Source organism: Anomaloglossus baeobatrachus, chromosome 2, assembly GCF_048569485.1.
Source record: "Anomaloglossus baeobatrachus isolate aAnoBae1 chromosome 2, aAnoBae1.hap1, whole genome shotgun sequence".
Lineage (NCBI taxonomy): Eukaryota > Metazoa > Chordata > Amphibia > Anura > Aromobatidae > Anomaloglossus > Anomaloglossus baeobatrachus.
In genome coordinates this window covers 146,890,315-146,916,590 of record NC_134354.1, presented here as the reverse complement: position 1 = coordinate 146,916,590, position 26,276 = coordinate 146,890,315, and the positions used below count along the sequence as shown (strand labels likewise).

Sequence of the window (26,276 nt, the reverse complement as noted above, 5' to 3'; positions counted from 1 at the left end):
TTATATCCTATATAGGAGTTGTGCCTGCCACAACCCTGCCAGGTGAGTGGTTTCAATTGTACCTAACTCACCATTTATCTGGTAAAGCCCTATTTTCCGCTCGCATTTATTTTCAGCCGAATAGTAGGGGGCTTGTAATAGGCTGTTGGCTGGGCATTGTGATTCACGTGTGTGATCTGTGCTCTATTGCAAGCTTCATCTGTGTGCAATTCTCATTGATGGTAATCACCCCTCCTGGAACTGGTAGGTTGAGAGTACCTGTTTTGTCAATATTTTGTACCAGTGTTTTCTCCTTTGTTAAGGTGGACTGCTGCATCCTGTCTGTGCATTTGTTTCGATGACCTTGGCTGGTAAATAGCTTTGACCTTTTGCTATGTTTATAATTTAATTATTTTGATTTTTTTTTTTCATGTCCTTATTTCTTTGGCTATGTTTTTTATTTTACATTAGTGTAATCCAACAACCACGATGTCACACTCCATGCTGGTACGTCTCATGCGAGAGTGTGTGAGTGTGGACCCACTGGAGGGTCCAGGATTACAACAACGTGGGAGGAATTTTACTAAGCATTTAAATGGGTTTCACTAGAGCCACTGATGTGGTTAGGCTTGAGCCACAGGTGCCACTTCCAGGGCAGTGTCCAGGTGTGTGGTAGCTGAGTAGAGCTGGGTGAACCACAGGACAGGAACAAAACCAGAAACAGGATGGGTTCTGGGACTCAGGCAGGACTGACATGGGACCACAGACCGGACTGGATCCAGGTATTAGGACAGTTCAGGTACAGGGACGTAGGCACACAGGCAGGTCAAGCACAGGAATACAGGCTGGATGAGTCCAGGAACACGGACCGGTCAGGTACAAGAACACAGGCTGACGAGATTCAGGAACTCCGGCAGGTCGGTAGGGGAGCACAGGCAATCCAGATCCAGAAACACAGGCAAGACCGGCAGACACACAACTGATTATAGGCAGGAATGATGCTGGCTACAGGCAGACTGGAGAAACAGGCTGGATTAACAAGGCTAGCCAACCTACTGAATTGCTCAAGCCACTCCCAGAGATAGGCTTTTCAAGGTACGTGCACTGCCCCTTTAAGAGATGGGGAGCATGCATGCCCATCCTAGGCTACTAACCAGGAAAACCCATGCATGTGCGCAGACCCTAGGGCTAGGGATGCAGGTGGGAGCCAGAACCTATGTGGGCAGCCATAGAGCAGAGTCGGGGAGCGCACTACGTGTAGGCGGCAACGCAGGAGAGCTGTCGACCTAAACACACATGGGTAGCCATGTAGCAGAGCAGTGGCCTGAGACGCATGTGGGCGGCATGTAGCAGAGCAAGGGACCGCACAGCACGAGCACACCGTCAAGGACAAGCAAGCGGCCAAGGAGGTAACGGTGTCTGTGTCCCTGCCAGGCAGGGGAAGAGAGCAGGGGCATGGATGCAGGCAAGCACCAGTACGCGTAATTAGGGGTAGAGATGCTGGCGTTACACACTACCTATTTTGACATGTATATCAGTAAATTTAACCCCTACATGACCTTGGAAGTATATACAGTGTTTCCACCCATATCCTGTCCACCACCATTAACTTGAGAATGGCAACAGCTATAAGCATAGAAGTAGTGTCTAGGTATATTAAAGTAGCCATGCGCTACGCAATGAAACCACATATAGCGCCACTTGGTAGAAAACAACAGTTAGCATTTTTATCTCGAAAACGGAACGAGATAGAGAAAAAAAGTGAATTACAAAGTTGTAGGGCATCATCAATACAGAATAAATCGACACCTTGCATACAGAAATGCCATGATTAGAACGTGTAAAACTCACAAGGCTGCGGACGTGAAGCGATACCTCAAGGAAACCTTCCTACAAGTCATGGGATATGGTGGCTGCGTGGAGTGGCCTCCACACTCACCTGACCTGACCCCACTGGACTTCTTTCTGTGAGGTCACATCAAACAGAAGATGTGTGCGACCCCTCCACCAACATTGCAGGACCTACAACAACGTATCACAAATGTTTGTGCAAACGTGTCACCTACCATATTGCACAACAAGACACAGTATGCCGGCCAGAGACCAGATGTGCATTGCAGCTGATGATGGCCACTTTGAGCACCAAAGTTAAATGAGCGCCATATGCGTGACCAGCATTCAATGCTTGGGGGGGAGGGGGAAAGAGACATGGGTTTCATATCATAGCATTTCTGTATGCAAGGTGTCTATTCGTAATGAATCGATGATGCCCTACAATTTTTTTTTTAATTCATTTTTTTCTCTATCTCGTTCAGTTTTCAAGATAAAAATGCTAACTCCATTGTTTTCCACCAGGTGGCGCTATAGGTGGTTTCATTGCGTAGCGCATGGCTACTTTACTATACCTAGACACCGCTTCTATGCCTAAAGCTGCCGCCGTTCTCAAGTTAATGGCGGTGGACAGGATATGGGTGGACACACTGTATATACTTCCAAGGTCATGAAGGGGTTAAATTTACATTCCTAGGTCATATCCCCCCCCCCCAGTCACCACACCTCTGGCACATTTGCACCTTCAGGTCTGAAACTACTTATACCTTGGCATCAATACTGGGAGTTGGGGGTCACCTAACCGGATGACAATATAGGCCACCCAGCAAATATCCCAAAGCTTCAATCCAGTGTGCAATAATATATCTGCTGTAACATCAGCAGGTAAAAAAAAAAAATCCCAGCCACTAGTTAACATTAAACGTAATCATAGCCAAACAGTTACTGCTGATGGTTCAGCATCTAAGGCTGACCGTTCAGCCTCCCTGACTAGGTATATATGGTTTCTTAGCTTATTTGAAAGAATATTTTGAATACTATCTTCCTGGCAGGTAGGAGTGGTGCTGACATTATGCATAGTGTACAGGGAGAAGCAGCTTGTCGATTTCTAAAATTAAATGGTCAGATTCAAACAGGAGACTGAAAGGCAGGGAGGTAAAATATACATAAAAGTAATTCATCATCTTAAAGAAGATCAGGTACTAACTTCAGTAATGATTTCTGTTCCCACTGAAGGTCTTAAATAGAGACCCCACTGACTGGCTCACACAGCATGTATTCCTGTATGCAATGTGCAACAAGTGAATGCTACAGAAAGGAGAAAGGATGAGCGCACACCCACACTAACAGCTTAGTGATGAGGTGGTGTCTCATAGACACTGCCATCACTAAGCTAGGACTTAGTAGCAGCTATGTGCTGTTGCCATTAGCGCCTTATTACCCCGATTGCCCTGGTGCGGTAACAATCAGAATGAGCCGGAAAAAGTCCCAGAACGGTCGCATCTAATGGATGCGGCAATTCGAGGCGGCTGCTGGCAGAAATTTTTAGGCTGGGGGGAGCCTCCCAATGACATGGGTCTCCCCAGCCTGAGAATACCAGCCCTCAGCAGTGAGACTTTATCTGGGCTGGTTATTAAAATTGGGGGAACCGCAGTTTTTTTTTTTATTTATTTAACTTACTGTACAATATAGACCCTCCCACTAGCATCTGTGATTGGCTGTAGCCAGACAGCTGTCACTCAGCGTGGGGGCAGGTCTGCCTGCAACCAATTACAGCCACCGGTGAGCAGGGAAGGAGTGAATATGTTATGAGACTAATGAGCGGCCGACTCTGGAAGATGAAAGAGCTTCCGCGGCAGCCAACTGGTGATCGGTGAGTATGAAGCGCTTGCTCTACCCTTTTGCGCCCGATTCTGGTCCCTATAGACTTTATTTGGGGAGCAGTATCTAGCCAAATACCAGCGATCAATCCCCGCCAACCTGGAGTCTAGTAAGAAAAACGCAACAAAACGCATGTAAAATAACTTGTGTTTTACATTGCAGTTTTCCACACCTCATTGAATTCAATGGGTGAAAAACGCCAAAAGAATTGACATGCTACATCTTTGTGGTCACCTCAAGTACGCAGGCAAAAAACTGCAATGTGCTGACAGCAAAAATGAAATCTCAGCCTTAACATAGTGCAAGTAAACATGGGGTACTTAGTAAACATTTTTTGTTAAAAAAAAAAAAAAAAGCATAAAGCCATCCCGCTGCGACAAGGTGTACCCAAATCGGGACAGTACCTAACACTGTAGTATTAAAACCTTACCATGTGTCAAAAGACATCAATCGGAGTAAGGGCAGAGAGTGACTGGGTCCCGACCATGGACACACAGTGCATAAATGTGACCTAAAATTACATCACTAATATGGAGAATTATGAAGGGTTCAAACTTTCAAGCACCACCGTATAATATACCTATGAATACATTTATACAGTTAAATATAAAGTATCACCATTACAAAAGATAACCCAGTACAAGGGCCAAATAATACCGCCACACTATCACCACGTATTATTTGAATATACAGTAGACAATCATCGCAATGCTGGTACGGATATAAAAACACAGTACAAAGACCAAATTTACCAATAGTACCGCTCTGCAAACTTTTAAAGTGAATATAGGACAGGTATGGGCTTTTGCACATGAGCGTACAAATCAGACAAGTGGAATTAGTTAACAAAAAACCCCCAAAACAATAAAACAACTAATTTGCATTCTGTGGACACCCTGGACTCTGTTTAGGGAGACTCCGGACCTAACTTCCGGGCTTAAAGATCCATCAGTGGCTTTATATGGGGTTATATGATCTATACCTAATTTAGCCTCTACAATCGGGACCCGCAGGGAGTGCTCTCTTCTTGAACTCTACTCTTTCCCGTTCTGCAACTAATCATTTTCCCTTTTTCACGTCTAGCCCCCCCCCCCCCCCCAATGGGACTGATAATCCCACAGTTGGTGTTTCTATGTTTACTAAACATCTGAATTCTACTATACCAGGCCATACGGACATTGAGGGCTCTTGTCCACTTGCGATTTTCATGTGCGAGTGCAATCCGATAAAATCGGATTGCACTCACACCAGTGTTAATCAATGAGGCAGTTTCCTCTCTTTTTTTTTTTTTTTTTTCCTCCACACGAATCGTGCTCTCGGTGCAATCGCAGCATGCTGCGTTCTGCACAGAGTTTTGGCTCACGCGTGTAAAATCGCACTGCCTCGCATGTTATACAAGTGCAGTGCGGAGCACGCAGAGACAGACAGCGGAGGAGATGGGGAGAAAGTGCTCCCTCCATCTTCTCCGCTCATGTGATGCGATTGCAAGATTGCATCACAGTCGCATGACCCTCGGCTGACACCCGCAGCAGAGGGTCATTAGTATACCGCTTACGATGCGGTCGCATCAGAAGCTATACGCAAGTGGACAAGAGCCCTGAGATGGATATTGGCAAAGAACCATTAGGACTCAATGTTGGTGTTTTTTTTTTTTGCAAGCGCTTCTTTTTTCCTTATCCTCATTATAAACTATTGTTAAACTCTGATGTATTGAGAATGTTAATTTGTCTGTTTGTAAATTTAACATAAAATGGAATAAAACTCGATTTATATAAATAAAAAAAAAATCATCACCTTCTACTCAGACCAATGTTATTCTCTGGGGCAGTTCCAATCTCAAATTGTTTTTCTCAAGCCAAATCGGACTGCGGGAGAGGGGAAAAAAAAAACCAAACCAAAAACGAACCCCCCCCCCCCCACCCTCTGTAGCTGCAATTGTTTCGCATCACTCGCTCCCATACATGTCTATGGGTGCATGTTAAACATCAGACTGCACTCCACTTCCATCCGAGTGCACTGCGATATACGCAGAGACAGGTAGTGGAGAAGATGGCAAAATTAACCTCTTCATCTTCTTTTCACCTGTGAACCTATCACAGGATTAGCTCACACTTGCAGCAGAGCTTGAGCAAAGTGTCATTAATATCACGTATCGGATGCCATATGCTCATCTGACCCTAGACTCAAAAGTGACATCTTCTGATTGAAGTGGTACATTTTCCTTTATTTTTCCATCCAACACAGACCCTCCATGACAACGTCTCCTAGCCATGACTAATCTCTGCAGAATGTAATTCTTAGACATCTTTGGTGCATTACTTTTTCAGTACCTTGACCACTCTTCCCTCACCTCTACACAAAGATCAAATGCAATCCACCTCCATTCTGGGTGCTCTAAAATAGTACCCTCTTTTGTGTCCTGCAACTAAACTTAAAATAAAATCCCACTTGTGCCCGCACACAATCGTAAAATCTCCCTCTGTAGCCTCTAATAACAATGTTTTCTGCCTTGTACAGTAATAATGTCTTTTTTTGTGGCCCTCCTACAGCAGTAGTGAGCATTACATACAACAGTGCCAACCTCTTTGTGCCTCCTTTGCAGTAAGTACTACTGCCCCCAAAGAGTAGTAACATTCCAGTTTAAGGCCCCTATACAGTGGTAATGTTTACCTTTGAGTCCCTATATAGTGATGCTGCCCCCATGAAATAGACTTTGCTGATCACAAAATGCATTGTGGAGAAGTTCATGATTGTTGATCTCTGTTGGAAACCAGCAGAGCAATGATGTAAAACACACATGCAGATATATTGATGTAGTTTGCAGAAAATAAAATTGGACGGGCAGTGATGTGTACAGGAGCTTACAGTGCACAGAAGCAGAGAGTTTATTGCAAAGGTAGATTACAGTGTTGGTGCTGGAGGCAGAGCAGAACTATGCCACAAAGCAGCAGACAGAGGTCCTCACTGCCCATGATCGACCAAGAGCATGACACTTCCAATGCAACTGGAGAGGCATCCTTGGGGAAGGGAGAGTAGGGTTAATATGGACAAAACAGGGCAGATTGAAAATAAGTCACCTTAGTACAAGTTAATAAATGTGTACATTATTATAAGACCACAGTGTGATTTTGAGAACACCAGTGACTATGTAAGGGGAATACATGAAATAGCAGAAACTGCTGTGTGAATACAGACTTGAAAAATCCAATAGCTATATGTAAGAATGAAAATGTGAAAAATGGAATCTGCATTACTGCCATGAACATATGAATCAAGAGAAATTTAGCTACTGAATTGATCAATGCAATAGAGCCCCAACACTACGCCAAAGTATTTCTCTACGTTGGACTCCATCTACTGAAGGATGGACAGGTCACATTAAGTTGTGGGTTTTGAAGACACTTCATTCTTGGAACAAGCATTTTGGAGCTAGTAGTTTTGAGACTGTTCATTCTTTTTGACATTGTTCTAGATGTTTTTTCAGGCAGGCTGTCGGCAGAATCCACCCAAGATATGTCATTTGAACATACCCATAGCACCCCATTCACAATACACCATATTTAATTGTCCAAAGACAACTCTTTGAAGTATGATTTTTTTTTTTTTTTAAACACCACAAACCTAAATCATGTAGGTATTTGAAAGTTTATTATATAAATGTCTGGATTTTCTTTAGAAGATTACAAAACTGATTACGATATATGTACAAGCAATGATTACCTTTAAGAATGGATCGTACTGGATAAATACTTACGGTTTAGATTTTAATGGTGGTGATGAGAGATATTCTCATTTAGTTGTACTATGACACTGTACTCTAGTTTACTGCAATGGAAGCATTGATAAGCGTCTTCCAAACATTGGATGATGGCAAAAGGGAGAAATTCAGAATCCTACTTCAAGTATCATAATTGTACTGACATGCCATGCAAAGACTAATATAAAGAATGATTGTACATAACTGTAGAAAAATATTCTCTATGATTTGTATTTAAAAAAAAAAAATTACACAGCCCCTCCCACTGGAGATACAATAAGTCCAAAATAATTACATCCCTTTGTGTACAATGTCCCTTTATTCTGTGGTGGAATTAAGTCATAAAGCACATAATTTTCATCAGAGAAAACTCATCCATTATACAACACAGTCTCAGTAAAAGGAATCTGCTACCTGGTTTTTGCCACCTAATCTAAGAGCGGCATAATCTACAGACAGACCCTGATGCCAGTGATGTCTCACTTACTGGGCTGTTATTTAGTTTTAATAAAATCAATGTTTTATCAGCTGGAGATTATCACTAAAGGATCAGTAGTCCTGCTGCCATGTAGTCCTCCATATGAGTATCTGTATAACTTCCCACCCACCGCTGATTGTCTTTACTGTGCATAGGAAGAAAGCTGGCAAAGCTGTGAATCAGTGCTATGGCTGTAACTCCACCCATAGCACTGGGAGCAAGCAGCTAGGGAAACACAAGCGTATGGCATCGGATGCGATATGGTAATGATCCTCGGCTCCTGTTCTGCTGCGTGAGCCGAGTGTCATTATACTGTGATCCGATTCTGCGATAGGATCACAGCTGCGGAGGAGGGAGGGATTAATCTCTCCATCTACTCCATTATCAGCTGATGTGATTATCGCACTGCACTCCGGTGTCATCCGACGATGTTTCACTCGCACCCACAGACTTGTATGGGTGCGAGTGAATAAGGATCGGATTTTTTTTATCGCATTCCATTTGGCCAGTTTTACTCGCTGTGTGTCCTAGCCCTTATACAGCGCTCATCATTCAGAGAACGACTAGATGTGCAGCAAATAAACAATGATTTTATCAAAACTGTAGCACCCAGTAATTGACACCACTGGAATCACGGTCTGTGCCCATACATCATCCTGCTCTCAGATGGGGGTAGCAAAAACCTAGTGACAGATCCCCTTTAAGAATTATATTGCCTCTCCAGACATTTACTTTGCAGTCAAAACAAATCTAAATGCGAAAATGAATAATACAAAAAAAAAATAAAAATAAATCACATATTTGTGTGTCAGGTAAAAAACAATATCCATATGTGTTTTAAGTTCAAACCTGCTTGGAGCGAGGATGAAGGCAATAAAAAAAAATAATTGAAAAGCAATAGAAGAAAAATCCATCACCACTGCCATTGATTACATGTAGATTTAAAGCAGCCATGTTTCCATAGGCTGCTGATATAATTTAGGTTACAGCTCAGTATTTATCCGCAGACAGCTCCGACGGGAGGTGCAGTAACATAAGAGAACTTCTTCATCACCGGGCAGAGAAGATCAGGAAGCTCTGCACACGCCATAGCTAGAATATGAACCATTTCTATAGAGCCTACGTGAGTAGTATCATTGCTCACGTATACACATGGTGGAGGTCATCTATATGGCGGCCTGCACTGGAATGCTTACATCACAGATAACCTACAAGAATCTCATCCGCTGCTGTGTAAATGGGGCTTCCTTCCCTTCCCTGCGTGGTTGATTTGATGAAGGCCAAGTTTCAGAATAAAGGCAGGGAGCTTATAACCCAACATGAACAAATTAAGTACTATAAAAAAGCAGTAAAGCATGGATCTAACAGGGTAATGATGCATAAAGGCTGTCCATGATATATCCGGTACTGCTGCTGTACTCATTTGTGCTAATTCATGGCGTGGAGGCCAATCAATACCATTGACTGCCATTTCTTTAGAGGAACAAGCTCATGTTCTCCTGTGAGTGCTGGATCGTGTTACATTCAGAAACCGTGACATCGCTGTACTATTCCGGGCACGCACCGCCACTCCGGTGGGCATCTCGGAACGTACAGGACCACAAGGTGAAACCAATACAAGGCATTTAAAGCATCAGAATAGAAAAAAAAAATATATAACAGAGGTAAACTCGAGCACAGTAAGAAATCAGGCAACGAATGAAACATAGAAAACGGCCATGAAATAACCGGACACGTCTGCATGGCACAAAGTACAAGGATTTAAGGAACACAGCTTTGAAATCATATAAGTGCTCAAAATAAAGAGTATCTACATCCCGCTGAGATGGGCGACTAAAAACTCCCCCTATAAAAAAATATTGGTTGCCATTGTTTCAGTGTATTTTTCATGCCAGGGACGAGGGAAGTCTTATTGCTCCACTTTGTTGGAGGACCAGTCTTTCACTTGTATTATATTACAGACTGGCCATTCGAGTCAGTAAGGTTACGAGGGTTGCCGTCAACCAGGTGAAGAGAGAACAGACAAAAAGCAGCAGCATTGATGGTGATCCGGCAGAGAGCAGTGCCTGCCGGAATGTCTCTTTTTGATATGTGCTATCTCTGTTGGCTTGGTTTTGTGCTGTGGATCTTCAGCTCGAGCACTCTGTAGACGTGGCTGTTCACAGAGCGGTGGAGGTAATCTTCTTTATACCTCGCCTTTGAGCAAGAGTGGAACGGCCAACAGGTTCCAGCACTGGAGACAATGGATTGAGGTTCAAAGCAGAGTATGTCGCGGCCATAGCTCCCTATAGGAGATAGAGAACAGGTCAGAATAAGACACATGAAATAAGGGGACTGCTGAGACATAAGGCACCCACAGAGTGGTAAATATGAGCAAAGAAAACGATCAGTACCAATTCCTACATATTGCACTGTGCATGTGCTCACGCTGGCTGACACAAGGGTGTTTCTATTGCTTGAGAACAATAGACCATATACAAGTACACTCATGTAACGGGCGTGTTTCATTACAGCAAACAGCCCGTCTGATATCGTATTAGCCATACGTAAGGCTACAGAACAAGACAACATGATCTTTTACTAGCCAGGACACACCGACCGCGGTGAAGACTGCAAAGCAGAAAGATTGGAATCATAACCAATCCCATACTAAGGGTGATGGACAGGAAGCAATAGCCATATCATACACATGTATAGTTTTATGCAATAATATACAAGGTTTCCAGCAGGACGACCTACTCATTTACTTACTATGGCATTTATCACCTGCATATTAAAGCACAGACTCTATATATGATGAATGATTAACACTGCAATGCAGCAGGGAGAGCGATCCTAATCTGCACTGCTGAGTACTGTGTCCTGTTCATCACCCCATGCACAATGACGAAACGTGAGCGGAGGCTTCAACTCCTCACATTTACGCCTCCGTCTGCCGTAGTGTCACAGTACAACATTACTAGAGTAATGGAGATCGCAGCAGCAGCTGATCCTCTGCAGTGTTCGGGGGCAGCAGCCGTCATACCCCAGATTCCTCTCCCAAGCTGCGGCCAACACTGACCAGTAACAGATGTGACACATTCAGGTATTGGTGACAGATAATGTTATAAGTATAATTGTATACGACTCGTTCATGCTTAACCCTTTGAGGACTATTCTTTCTTTCCCTTCTTCTAAGAGCCATAGCATTAAAATTAGCAGTCAACATAGCTGGCTTTTTTGTTTTTATGGTATTTATTGTGCAGTAAAAATGACAAGTAAATAAGATTCTCCAGAACAGGCATCACCAAAATCCTATTCCATTTTTTGGGACCAGTAACTTTTGCATTTTCCACCCATAGAGCTGTGTCAGGGCTTGTTTTTATGCGTGCGGAGCTTACTTTTTATTGATCCTATTAAGGGGTACATAAAACATTTATTCTACCTTTTTATGGAAGTGTGGTAATAAAAATTGGCTATGGTTTCTCCAGCATAGAATAAACGTATAAATTTATATTTTGACCAGAATTTCTCAGACACTATTTTAAAATTCTTTATTTTTAAAGGGTAAAGGAGAGTGAATTAAAACTTTTTTAAAAAATATATATTGGTTATACACCTATTTTTCAGTCACCCTAGAGCACTTGTATAGGAGACAGATTAGTGTAATTGTGCTTCTTGTAAAAAGCCTTCACAGTAGAGCCAAGCCTGCAGCCACTTGTACCTTCTGTAGGTCCCCAGCTAAGAGGGTAGCACGTCAGTTCCTAGCAATCGCAGCACAGCCATTTAAATGCTGCCGAATGACAGTGGCATCTAAATGGTTAACAGCAGTGATCAGAGCTAAATCTGGCTGCTGCTCTTAGAGATAGACGCCAGCTATGTTCCAAATCTGGCATCTGCCTTGTTTATAGCAGCCTTAGCTCCGGAGCTTGATTCATACACCCCTTCGCGATCAATGATGAAAAGGTGCGGCGTCGGAGGTTGTTAAGGAGTTAAATACTTTATACTTCCCAGCCTGTAGATATCTTCAATGTGCTGGTCACCATGAACAATCTTACTTTATTATTAGAGTCTCCCAAAAATATTTGCAGGAAGGCTTGGCTTTTGGGATTCCTAAAGTGGCTATAATTGCTAGCAATGTGTGTTCAATTTCACCACAATGTCCCAACAGGGAAAATAAAGCTAACAGTTGTTAATGAAATCAGTGCTAGATCCTGCAGATAGAGGCATACCATCTGCACTGGATAATAAAGAAAGATCTTGATTTGGAACCTCTCAATTATCTCTGCTCACCAGTGTCAAGTAACGCAATTATAGATCAGCCCTGTATAATACACAGAAGTCCTACATCCATTCCCAATCATACACAGTCCTCCTTACCTTTACTAGGTGAGGAGCATCCTGGCGGTTGAGCTGGAACTGAGGCAGCTGGTCACAGTGCACGATCCAGGGATGCTTTAGTACCTGGGCTGCTGTTAATCTTTGATGTGGATCCACGTGAAGCATTTTTGACACCAAATCCTAATAAAGCATAAACCAATCTTTGAGTTCAACATCCACACTATAGACACACATAAGCATGGATTCCAGAACAGAAAAGATGAATCATCCATGTCAATCATCAAAGGAGGAAGGCAATTAGTGCCAAAAGGAGGGACAAGAACCGCGAATTAGGATGCCCATGAGACCGGACCAGATTAGCGTACATGGCGGGATATTTTATACAGGTATTTGTGGGGTCTACAGAGGGAATGAGAGGTCAACATGCACCTTTACCGAATGCAGCACAGGTGAGGATGCTTAAGGTGCTAGTTTTGGTTTAGAGCGCAAAAATCTGGTGACAGGTTCCCTTTAAGTCTACGGACTCCAGGCTATAGGCTTGTGTGTGTAAACTCCCCCATGTTCTATAGAAAGGCTTGAGACGACCGCTGCAGTAATCCAGAGCAACATGATGTCTTGCACCGCCCATATTTCTGAACACAAAGTAGTATGCAACATGGTGCCCCAAGCTCCACAAATGTTTCCCATAGATGAACTTGCTTCACAGATAAACGCAGAGTGAATACAGTTTGATTTGGTATACATCCGATACTTACTCTGCGTAAGGAACGCAACATTAGCCCTGGAAGTTATTATTTATTATGCCATTTATTCCATGGCGCTTTACATGTGAAAAGGGGTATACATAATAAGGAAAGTACAATAATCATGAACAATACAAGGCACAGACTGGTACAGGAGAGAGGTCCCTGCCCACGAGGGATCACAGTCTACAAGAAGTTGCAACTATACACGTGGGGTGGCTTGTTTTTATATTCCCACTCTCACCCAACTCTTATTCTAGAAGTATACTATTACTATATGTCTGATTTGTTTTGTATTTCTTTATGGTGTGGGCTTCTTGCTAGTATTGGTATTTTAAATCCATGGAGTGTTTCTGAATACATGATATGCAGCCTTATTGGGACACAGGTGGGGCAGTTCTGGCACACGCTTACAGTCTGGAAATCCTTCAGTATAGGCATGTTTTGTTTTTTTTTAAAAAAAAAAAAAAAGAAATCTGTCACCAGGTTTTTGGTACTCCATCTGAGAGCAGCAAAATGTAGAGACAGACCTATAATTCCAGTGGTGTGTCACTTATGGAGCTGCTTGCTCCAGTGTTGATAAAACTTATATGCTGCTGATCTACCAGTTCTCGGCCCACACCACTGATTGACAGTTGTGTACTTTGCATAGGCAGAAAGATGCCAATTGGTGTTGGGGGCAGGGTTACACAGAGTTTAAGAATATGGTGGACTACATGGCAGCAGGTTTACTAGTCCACTAGTCATATTTTCTGGTGATCAAACTTACTTGAAAATACAACAAGCAGCCCAGTAAGGGACACATCACTGGAATCCGCGTCTCTTTCTCTAAGTTATGCTGCTCTCAGATTAACTGGCAGCAAAAACCTTGTTACAGTTTTACTTTAAGTAATGTTAACACTTGTGGATTTTTGTATGACTTATTTTTCTTTAATATTACACAAATACTAAATATGAGAGAAAAAAAAAAGATTGAATATATATATATATATATATATATATATATATATATATATATATATATATATATATATATATATATATATATATATATATATATATATATTAATTATATAGAGATAGAGACACACACACACACACAAATTCACAGGAGAGTAACAAATAACAGGAGAGACAGAAAGGATTGCATTTGGCAAGTGCACGATTGATTTATAAAGAGAAGGATAGATAACTGACCTTAGCAATATCGGAAACTGAATTCCAGTAACCGCCACTTAGTGAGAACTTTCCACTACCTATTCGTGCTAATATTTCTTCAGGAGTATCATCAGGGCCATTTGCGAATGGTGTATATCTGCAAATCAATACAGGCAGTACATTTTTAGCTTATTTCTAGTTTTTATGCAACACCAAAATATTCCGTAGTGCTTTACAGACATTGTCATTATTCACTGCCCCTAGTGGAGGCCACCATCTAAATTCCTGAAAAGTACATCCGTGGAGTGAGCGGAAATTGGGGTAGAAAACCCACACAAAGAGAACATAGAAATAAAATATTGGCAGCTAAAAATAAAGTGAAAATCACACTGCATAAACTACTATGTGTTTTGTATTTTATCCCTTCTTGACATCCACCAACACATGTACGCTGAGCATGCAACATACATGGCAAGTAATGGCTGGGTGTCACAGCCATCATCTGCCTCTAACAGACGCAGTGAAGCTCTGTCTGAGACCAAGTTAAATGCCTGTTAATCTGAGATAGCCGCATTAATAGAGTGTAGTCAGTATGGAAGCATGTCCTTCTATATGACCATAGGCCAACCCAAAGTGATAGTAGTGGGTACAGATTTGTTGCAAACCCCCATCATTGAGCTCCGTTGAAACCCAGACTGTTTGTACTTTTGAGGAGACCCTAATTTTCACTATATCCAGCAATACTAAGTATATGTTGTATACAGCACAAATGATCAGATAAATCGCAAGTTCAAGTTCCCTAAAGGGTTATCAAATTTACTGGAATGTAAAAAAATAAAAAAAAAAAATAATATATATAGTGTATGTGTGAGAGAAAAAAAAAAAAAACAAAAAACCACCGCATACTAAAAATGAATTAAAAATCCCAAACCCACATGGTGTCGCCATATAAATGTCAGATCAAGATATAACATTAACCCGATCAGTTTACATCATATGCAAAAAATAAAAGAAAAAATGCCAAAATTGTGCTGCAAAAAAAATGCAGTAAGATGTGACACAAATGTAAAAATGTACCCCAAACTAGTAACAGTAAAAACATTTGCCTTGCCACGCAAAAAAAACCAAACCAAAACCCAAGTCCTCACACAGCTCCATCAACTGAAAACATTTAGAGAGTCTTGGAAAAATACGGCACAATCAAAATTTTTACTTAATTTGTTTTTTACAATTTTTACCACCAAAATAAAAATCTGATCAAGGTTTGTATTGCCATTGCAGTAGAAACGACTTTGAGAATCATGGTGCCAGGTCATTTTTTTGCCCACACAATGTGCGCCGTAAAAAATTTCCAGTAAAAAAAAAATAAAAAAAGTCTGAAGTGTGTTTTTGTTTTTTTTTTGCAATTTCTCTGCACTTGGATTTTTCTTTCCTGTTGTACAATATGGCTCCGTTCAAACATACAACTCCCCTCATAAAAAGAAAGCCCTCGTATGTCTATGTGGACAGAAAAATATAGTCGTGGCACATGGAAGGCGGCGAGAAAAAAAATGAACACAAAAATGGAAATTGCCAAGTCAAGCTAGGGGTATACATCAGGTGCAGACACTCACCCAGTAAGCATGGTATACAGGAGAACGCCCAGGCTCCAAATATCACACGCAGCATCATAACCCTGACGCTTCAGAACCTGGAATCCCAAGACAAGTGTAAATATCAGACATTTCATAAGTCATCAGAATATTACCATCATTAACGAGGAAGAGAACTACAAAAGCACAGAAGCAGCTCAACGCCTCCTTATGAAGCTCTGGAGCTGAAATGTTAAGAGATCTGCACATCCCTTCATGGCATCTGCTGGACTTTCTGACATCTCCTACGAGGTCTTTGGGCTCGTCCGACCTCCTGCTGCTGTGAATTCTGCTTTTTATAGTGGCCTGGAGCAGTATAATGTTACTTTATGGATTGCCATGCTTCCCAAACATTACGGATACATTACTTAATAAACAAGAATTCAAAGGAAGTTTTCCTAATAATGATAAGGTATCCTTAACAGTGATTTGGGAAGATTCAGACTGTTATCTGTATAAAGGGAAGCAATCATACGAAAATGACCTAATGTTTACATTACATTTTTGTGTTACAAGTATTTATTAACATTTTTATACATTTTTTTCATTTTCTTTAAAGTAATTTTGTAATTTTCACACTGGCCACTGGGGGCTTTTTTAGACGCTTACATCCTTGACCTTTTAGGAAGGGTTTTCAGAAAGGCTCCATATTTTCAGAGGCAGGGTTACAATGACAGGTACCATCTCTGTATACAGCTGATAACACAAGATCCACCAATCACAATAGATGATGCCACAGCTCACCTGCTCCCTCTCCCTTCATATTGACCTTTGCACATACATGCTCATTAGATGCAAAAGAGGGTGTCGGAGATGCTGTTAATTGTGGCTATGTACACATTTCCTGAAACTAACGCCCCATATTCTAAAAAATTCTCCTTAAAAGGGATGGTGTTAAAAAAAAATAAAAAAAAATCAAATTACTGAAAAAATGTAAAGTATTAATGTTATGTTTAAATAAAATTATTTGTTTTGAATGGAGAAAAATTATATATATATATATATATATATATATATATATATATATATATATATATATATATATATATATATATATATATATACATACATACATATATATACATACATACATATATGTGTATATGTATGTATGTGATGTATATATGTGTGTGTGATCTATATATATATATATATATATATCTATATATATCTATACATATCTATACATATCTATACATATCTATACATATCTATACATATCTATACATATCTATACATATCTATACATATCTATACATATCTATACATATCTATACATATCTATACATATCTATACATATCTATACATATCTATACATATCTATACATATCTATACATATCTATACATATCTATACATATCTATACATATCTATACATATCTATACATATCTATACATATCTATACATATCTATACATATCTATATATATATATATATATATCTATCTATGTATATATGTATATATGTGTGTGTGATAGAGAGAGAGATAGAGAGAGAGAGATATAGATATATAGAGAGAGAGATAGAGAGATATAGAGAGAGAGAGATATAGATATAGAGAGAGAGAGATATAGAGAGAGAGATAGAGAGATAGAGAGATAGAGATATATATATATATATATATATATATATATATATATATATATATATATATATATATATATATATACATACATACATACTAGAAGGTGGCCCGATTCTACGCATCGGGTATTCTAGAATTTACGTATTGTGTAGTTCATGTATGATTTTTGTTATATATATATATATATATATATATATATATATATATATATATATATATATATATATATATATAGATGTTGTTGTGTGTAGTTACCAAGTGTTTGTGTAGGGCGCTGTACATGTTCTGAGTGTCGCGGGGGGTGAGAGCGGTGTTGTATGTGTGTTGCGTGTGTTGCGTTGTTTGTGGAGCGCTGTGTGTATGTAGCGTTGTGTGTGTGTGTGTTGTGCGGTTTGTGTGTGTGTGGTGTGTTTTGGGGGAGGTATGTTTTGAGCAATGTGTGTGTTGTGCAGTATGTGCGTATATTTGTGTGTGCAGCGTTGTCTGTGTGTGTGGGTGTCTGTGTAGGGCGTTGTTTGTGATTCCTAGTGTGTGTGTGTTGTGCAGTGCGCGTGTGTGTGTGTGTTGGGGGGAGGTGTGCACCTCCCATCGTGCTCCATCCCCCATGCTGCGCACCCCCCATCGTGCTGCATCCCCATGCTGCGCACTCCCAAACGTGCTCCATCCGCCATGCTGCGCACTCCCAAACGTGGTCCATCCGCCATGCTGCGCACTCCCAAACGTGCTCCATCCGCCATACTGCGCACTCCCCATCGTGCTGCATCCCCCATGCTGCGCACTCCCCATCGTGCTCTATCCGCCATGCTGCGCACTCCCCATCGTGCTCTATCCGCCATGCTGCGCACTCCCAAACGTGCTCCATCCACCATGCTGCGCACTCCCAAACGTGCTCCATCCGCCATGCTGCGCACCCCCTATCATGCTCCACCCGCCATGCTGCGCACTCCCAAACGTGCTCCACCCGCCATGCTGCGCACTCCCAAACGTGCTCCATCCGCCATGCTGCGCACTCCCAAACGTGCTCCATCCGCCATGCTGCGCACTCCCAAACGTGCTCCATCCGCCATGCTGCGCACTCCCAAACGTGCTCCATCCGCCATACTGCGCACTCCCAAACGTGTTCCATCCGCCATACTGCGCACTCCCCATCGTGCACCATCCGCCATGCTGCGCACTCCCAAACGTGCTCCATCCGCCATGCTGCGCACTCCCAAACGTGCTCCATCCGCCATGCTGCGCACTCCCAAACGTGCTCCATCCGCCATGCTGCGCACTCCCAAACGTGCTCCATCCGCCATGCTGCGCACTCCCAAACGTGCTCCATCCGCCATGCTGCGCACTCCCAAACGTGCTCCATCCGTCATGCTGCGCACTCCCAAACGTGCTCCATCCGTCATGCTGCGCACTCCCAAACGTGCTCCATCCGTCATGCTGCGCACTCCCAAACGTGCTCCATCCGCCATGCTGCGCACCCCCCATCATGCTCCATCCGCTTGGGAGTGCGCAGCATGCCGGATGGTGCACGATGGGGAGTGCGCAGTATGGCGGATGGAGCACGTTTGGGAGTGCGCAGTATGGCGGATGGACCACGTTTGGGAGTGCGCAGCATGGCGGATGGACCACGTTTGGGAGTGCGCAGCATGGCGGATGGACCACGTTTGGGAGTGCGCAGCATGGCGGATGGAGCATGATGGGGGTGCGCAGCATGGCGGATGGAGCACGTTTGGGAGTGCGCAGCATGGCGGATGGAGCACTTTTGGGAGTGTGCAGCATGGCGGATAGAGCACGATGGGGAGTGCGCAGCATGGCGGATGAAGCACGTTTGGGAGTGCGCAGCATGGGGGATGGAGCACGTTTGGGAGTGTGCAGCATGGCGGATAGAGCACGATGGGGAGTGCGCAGTATGGCGGATGGAGCACGTTTGGGAGTGCGCAGCATGGCGGATGGAGCACGTTTGGGAGTGCGCAGCATGGCGGATAGAGCACGATGGGGAGTGCGCAGCATGGCGGATGGAGCACGATGGGGAGTGCGCAGTATGGCGGATGGAGCACGTTTGCTCAGCCTCTCTCCTTCCAGCCTCCCTCAGCATCAGCCTCCCCCTCCCAGCCTTCCCCAAGATCAGCCTCTCTGCTCCCAGCCTCCTCCAGCACGCCGTGCTCCTCTGCCGACACTCACCCACACCCGATCGCATCCACTCACCCACACAACCGATCGCATCCACTCACCCACACAACCGATCGCATCCACTCACCCACACAACCGATCGCATCCACTCACCCACACAACCGATCGCATCCACTCACACACACAACCGATCGCATCCACTCACACACACCCGATCGCATACACTCACACACACAGACACTGACGATATTGCACATACGCGCTGATACTCACAACATCCGGGGATATCACATGCTTCTGGCCATGTGATCCTCCGTCAGGTCCTGGAAGCTCACAGCACAATATCGCCGCCGAGAAGCAAGCGATATCCCAGGATGTTGTGAGTATTTGGATGCGATGTGATGTGTGAGGTATGTGTGAGTGTGATCTGATTTGTGTGTGTGTGTGTATGTGTGTGCTGTTATGTTATGTATGTTCCGCAGCTGCAGGACCTTGATGTGTGGATGCGATGTGATGTGTGTGTGAGGTGTGTGTGAGAGTGAGTGTGAGCCGGTGTACACTGGTAACTATGATACACATCGGGTAACTAAGGGACCTTAGTTACCCGATGTGTATAATGGTTACCAGCTTTCACGGCCTCCGTTAAGATCCCAGCATCGCAAGGTTATGTCTGGCGCTGCCGGGATCCTGACGGAGCAAGCGATATCCCAGCATGTTGTGATGTGTGAGGTGTGTGTGAGAGTGAGTGTGAGAGTGAGTGTGATCTGATGTGTGTGTGTACTCACCTGGGAATCGGAGCCCCGTGTCAGTTGGGCGGCCAGAGCGAGCGTGCATTGCGTGAGGGGGGCGGGGCCTGCAGAGAGCCGGGGCGAGAGGCCAATCCGTGTGGGGGGGCGGGGCCATGGCGAGCCCAGCGGCCAATCAGCTTTGTGTCACCGTAAGGACACAATTTCGGAGCATGACAGACAGACAGAATAAGGCAAGTATATATATATATATATATATATATATATATATATATATATATATATATATATATATATATATATATATATATATATATATATATATATATATATATATATATATATATATATATATATATATATATATATATATACACACATATACACATATACACACACACACACACACACACACACACACACACACACACACACACACACACAGTGAAATTGTGGACAATCAGTGCCAGGTTTGTGGCTGTGTACATGGAACAATATGTCCATGATTTCACTGCAGCCACAGATCTGCCAAAGATTTATCTCTGTGTGTGACGGGGCCTTAAAAACACTAGGCGGAGCAGCTGCTGAAATCCGAGTGTAGGAGTACTGGAGAAATATCTCACATTACAGCTACAGTAAAAGTAGGCGGAGTCTGCTTTGCTTTGTGTGATGTCACCTCCCCCTCCCAATCTGGGTGTTTCCAAAAAAATAAGAGAATGATCACCGTGCAGAGCCATTTTGTTGGTGGCCAAAGAGTGATCTTAATATGTCTAAAGTGTCACTAAGGCCAGTTGCATAGTGCTCCACTGTATCCTGCGCTGCACTGTATCCCAATGCCCCCCCACTGCCTACTGTTCCCCAATGCCTACTGACTGCTTCCCAATGTCCTGTCAGACAGTACAGTATGAGCAGCAGAGGCCCGAAGTGAGTACACACGGGGTCGGGAGGGGAAGGGGGGGTGTGGTTTGCGGCAGAGTGCGGGGGTGTCGCGGCTGCCTGTCGTTACAAACATCAATTCCAAGATGGCAGCCCCCAGTGCTTCAGTAAAACTAGAAATGAATAAAAACTAAATAAAAACAGTAATTTTGTATTAACAATACTTTATTTCATAATCCCCATTACTAATACAAAAATAAAAAACTGACACCTTACCTTTAACCAGTGTGAAAAAAAACCAAACCAAAAATAAAAAAATAAAAACCCATTTCGCATGAAAACCTTGTTTGAACAATAGGTCACTTTGTGATGATAGCCTTCCTTTAAAAAGAGGCTGCAGAGCTGTAAGTTGGGAAGTGGCAGTAAATAGTAGTTCAAGCTGTCGTCAGTGCAAGTGTATGGGAGGAAGCTCACGGTGCGATTCACGGGTAGTACACAATGTATGACGCTCTGCCTCCTCTTCAATAAAGGCCATAAATAACAGTTATGGGAAACACCTAATCTGCATGGTGTCACGGTTGATAGCCTCTTTTTAAAAGTTTCTCTGAGCAGATATTGTGGGGCGCCGTTTCATTTGGAATCCTGTATAGTGAATGTGGAGAAAACCAGACTACCGCTAAACCATGATTTCGCCTGCAGTTCAACACAAGTGTTTTCCAAAATGGCCCAAAAATATTTAGAATTAAGATTATATTTATATATTGCCTCCAGATCTTTGTTCAAGTGAAAGTAGCAAAATGAGATAAGCTGGAGATGATGTAAAGGTTAACAGCTCCGATCATTAACCCCTTCACAACCGGCCAATTCTGCGCTGTTTTTTTCGCCATTCTTCTTCCGAGAGACGTAACTTTTATTTTTCAGTCAATCTGGTCATGTGAGGGATCGTTTTTTGTGGAACGAGCTGAACTTTTAAATGAAGCCATGAGTTTTACCATATAATGTACTGGAAAACGGCAAATAAAATCCAAATGCCGAAAAATTGCAAAAAAAAAAAAAATGTGTGATAGCACTATTGTTTTTGAAATATTTTATTCACTGTGTTCACTATATGGTAATGCTGATGTGTTGCTGTGATGCCCGAGATTGGTGCGAGTTTGTAGACACCACACATGTATAGGTTTAGTTTTATCTAAGCGGTTAAAAAAAAATCTGAAACTTATCCAAAAAAGGTGGCGTACGTTTTGCATCATTTTCCACGACCCGTAGCGGTCTCAGTTTTTCGGTATCTATGGCTCAGTGACGGCTTATTTTTTGTGTCTCAAGCTGACGTTTTTAACCGTTCCATTTCTGCGCAGATGCTACTTTTGATCGTCTGTTATTGCATTTAGCAAATTTGCGGCGACCAAAAAACAATTTTGGGCGTTTGGAATTTTTTTGCTGCTACGCCGTATATCGATCAGGTTAATTGATTTTATACTTTATATAGACCGGGCACTTCTGACCGCGGACATACCAAATGTATATACTTTTTTATTTTTTTAACCCTTTAATTTTCAATTTTCCCGATCAGAGCAGAAACGCGCAGACCGAGAGAAATGATCATCTCTTGTAACAAGCAGGTCTCAGCTGTTTCTTACAAGACCTGAGTCATGTGAGCACAGGAGTCATCACATGGCCCTGTGCTACCATGACAACAACCGGATCCACGTGATCATGTCACGTGACTTACGGTATCGGCCTGTGAGTAAAGTTATAGCGCGATCGCGTTTATAAATGGCACTGTCACATACTGATAGCCCCATTTAAGGGGTTAAAAGGCACGAGCGGAATGAGATTAACACTATGACCGCTAGGACGCAAGATTACTGCCCGCGGTTGTTGAGGGGTTAAAGCAGCAAAGACTAAATCCAACCTTTCAAAGTGACAGTTTAACCAAGAAGGTGAAGCCATTAGTGTCAGTGCAGGTTTCCTGCACATATTTAGCTTCCAGTTCCTGAGCGGAGATCTTGGGAATTACACTAATCAACCATACGCTTCTTCTACAAACACTAAAACACTAGTAGACAGTTACCTCAGGAGCAACAAAGTTAGCCGTGTAGCAAGGAGTCATCAGCAAACCGTTTTCTGCCCTGAGTTGCTTTGCAAACCCAAAGTCACAGATTCTAATAGACTCCGGATTTCCAGACTCGTCCACATAAAGAATATTGCTGGGTTTTAGATCTCGGTGGACCACCTGCCAAAAACAAAAAGGGACATTGTAAGGACCTACATTTATCGAGCCCATAGTGAAGATAGAACTAATGTGATAAATCTGATAGGCCAATGTCACACAAGGTCAGAAGTGGAGCAAGGCAGAAAAGAAATTGATTAATCTTTTTTTATATTTTCCATTTATTTAGGATCCAATTCTGGTTTTAGCTTAGAGAAAAAAAAAACCAAACCACCAATAACTGCAAATCGGAATCCAGCCCCAGTGGAAAACGGCTAATAGTAATAATTAAAAAATAAAAATAAAAAATATAGATCTTGCAGCCTGACTTTATTTGAAATACTGGGTGCGGATGCAGATACAGTTGAAAGAAATGATTGAAGAGGAGAGTTGTCTGCTCCCTCCCTCATTCTGCGTCTAAAGTCTCAGCCCAGAGGACACCATGACGTCACCATTTTGCGCCCGCTGTCCTGGGCAGTGAAGAGCTTCAGAGACAGAGAGCAGCAGGGGAAAGAGGAAGTATTTATCTTTTTAATGTGGGTCCCCTAATACTATATGGAAGACTATATGTGGGGCCCATACTATTATATGGAGGGCTACGTGGGGCCCAATAATTCTGTATGGAGGGCTACGTGGGGCCCATTATTCTGTATGATTAACTATGTGGAGATTATTATTTTGTATGGATGACTATGTGGGGCCCATTAGTCTGTATGGTTGGGTATGTAGGACCTATTATTTTGGCTATGTGGGGCCTATTATTTTGTATGGAGGGCTATGTGGGGCCCATTCAGTATGGAGGGCTATGTGAGGCCCATTATTCTGTATGGATGGGTATGTAGGCTCACTATTCTGTACGGATGAATATGTGGGGCCAATTATTTTGTATGGAGGACTATGTTTCGCACATTATTCTGTACTGAGGACTATTTGGGGCCCATTATTTTGTATGGCGGAATATGCAGAGCACATTATTCTGTATGAAGGACTATGTGGGCCCGCAACCAGGATGGACTCTGACTTTATCCAAGTTTTTAATTTTGGCCCTCTGTGTATTTTTGTTTGACAGCCCTAATCCTGAGAGTATATTTATTTGCAGGACCCCGGTCCGCTGTCTCTACAAATATTCCCTTGGCCGCCATAAAGTAGTCCTGCAAATCATCTCCTACCTGCCAGAAACCCTGGCACCTCTTGATTTGGAAGCCGATGTGATGTCATTGTTGCTGTGTGACATACACATCTTCTCAACGGGCTTACTAATCAGAAAAGGCATTGGAAATGCTGGCAGTTAGGAGGCGGTTTACATGGCTCCTAGCCGGCAACCACAAAAAAACTGACTTTGCCACTGGTTTGAGGTTCTGTGAATCGATTTGCTAATCTCATCTACGTCACTTAAGTTTATATTCACCCACGTTCTCCACCCCACCCCCCAACCAAAAAAATATCATTAATTGAGCTGATGAACTAATAAAAACCTTTCATATGGGCAGAATTGCTTAAAAATTATCTAGAAATTTAGGAGAAATAAAAAATAACCCGATTTGAAAATCATTAATTCTTTACTTCACAAAATAGAGTCTACATGGCTAAAACCTAAAGTGCACATCCACGCCGAACTTCCACTGCATGTCATAGTGGCAGTACAGTGCATGAGACACCAAGAAACGCAGCACAGTACTATCTGGCTGTGGACTGATAAAATAACTGATGAACTTAACCCTCCGCAATGCAAAGAGTGAACTCTGCACCAAAGCAATACATTGTTAAATAGGACCCATGTTTCATTAGGGATGAGCTCCATGTTTTCAGACCCATAAGTGCATGAGCGCAAACAGCACATTTTTACCACTCGGTGCGTAGAATCTTTATCATGTCTTATGGCTGATTAAAAAACCACGCTTGTTTGAACATAAAGCTATAAAGAAGCCATAGGGATGGATGAAGCGAACCATTACAACAAAGGTCTGACATACTTCATGGAAAAATCATTACACTCGTGTTTCTGTTCCTTACCCACTGTGAATGGAGGTATTCTACGGTTTTGGTTATGGTATGCAGCACAGCACTTGCTTCCCTTTCTGAGAAGAACTTCTGCCGCAGAATTTTGTCTAAAAGTTCCCCTCCTTTCATTAGTTCTGTTACTAAATACACATACTTTCCATCATCATACACCTGAAACACATAAAATAGTATATTAGCACATAGGTCACATTAACGACTTCTGAACTCTTGCTACAAAACCAGTAAGTTGGGTGAGGAGGACAATATCAAAAAGCTGGCTGTGATCTATAGCCACAATTATAGGTCACCTAGAAAGAAATTCTACAGTTTGAGGCTTCTGGACAGAACAGTATTACCCGAATCACAAAATATCATGGACTCTCTGCTTATGGAAACCTCTATTTTGTGTAGTATAACAGGTGTAGAATGAAATGCAGTTATTTTGAGATCGCAAAATACATAAAAACAAAGTGAGAAAAAACAAACTTACATCTTTCAAAGTGATAATGTTTGGATGCTGCCCATAACGCAGCAGAATCTCAATCTCTTCTGTTGGATCTCGCTTACTCTTATCAATAATCTTTGAGGAAGAAAAAAAAAACACCATCAAACATGGTAGTATTAAATAAAGTATATGTACAAGAAATCTGATACTAGGGTTAGCCTTATCCTTGTGGCCTGACGACTTCTGGCCATGTGATGTAAGAGAACAATGTTGCAATTTTATCAATGCAACAATGTGATCTTAAAATCAGTTGCAAAGGAGCTCGAACCTAAGACTATGTTCACACGCTGCTTTTATCATGAGTTTTATGCAAATTAAAAGATGCTTTTTAGCGTACCAGCGAAAGCTATGAAATTTCATAAATCTCACACACAAGTAAGCTTTTTGGAAGCACATTTTTTACAGTTGAGAGCAGGTTCTGCTGCAGAAAAAAAAAGCCCCAAGTGTGACC

The 26,276-nt window shown here is 42.5% G+C and overlaps 1 protein-coding gene across 2 annotated transcripts in view; it reads right to left on the bottom strand.

Moving 5' to 3' along the window:
- Positions 1 to 7,747: 7,747 nt before the first annotated feature.
- RPS6KA3 (ribosomal protein S6 kinase A3) overlaps positions 7,748 to 26,276 on the bottom strand; it is a 168,993-nt gene continuing 150,464 nt past the window's right edge. For both annotated transcript variants that reach the window (XM_075335415.1, XM_075335416.1), the window contains exons 16-22: positions 25,811 to 25,900; positions 25,333 to 25,491; positions 23,182 to 23,343; positions 15,760 to 15,836; positions 14,186 to 14,303; positions 12,285 to 12,425; positions 7,748 to 10,210 (exon numbers count right to left, since the gene is read on the bottom strand). In XM_075335415.1, the coding sequence (XP_075191530.1) occupies positions 10,085 to 10,210; positions 12,285 to 12,425; positions 14,186 to 14,303; positions 15,760 to 15,836; positions 23,182 to 23,343; positions 25,333 to 25,491; positions 25,811 to 25,900 (873 nt within the window). In that variant the 3' untranslated portion in view covers positions 7,748 to 10,084. The remainder of the gene's footprint in view (positions 10,211 to 12,284; positions 12,426 to 14,185; positions 14,304 to 15,759; positions 15,837 to 23,181; positions 23,344 to 25,332; positions 25,492 to 25,810; positions 25,901 to 26,276) is intronic.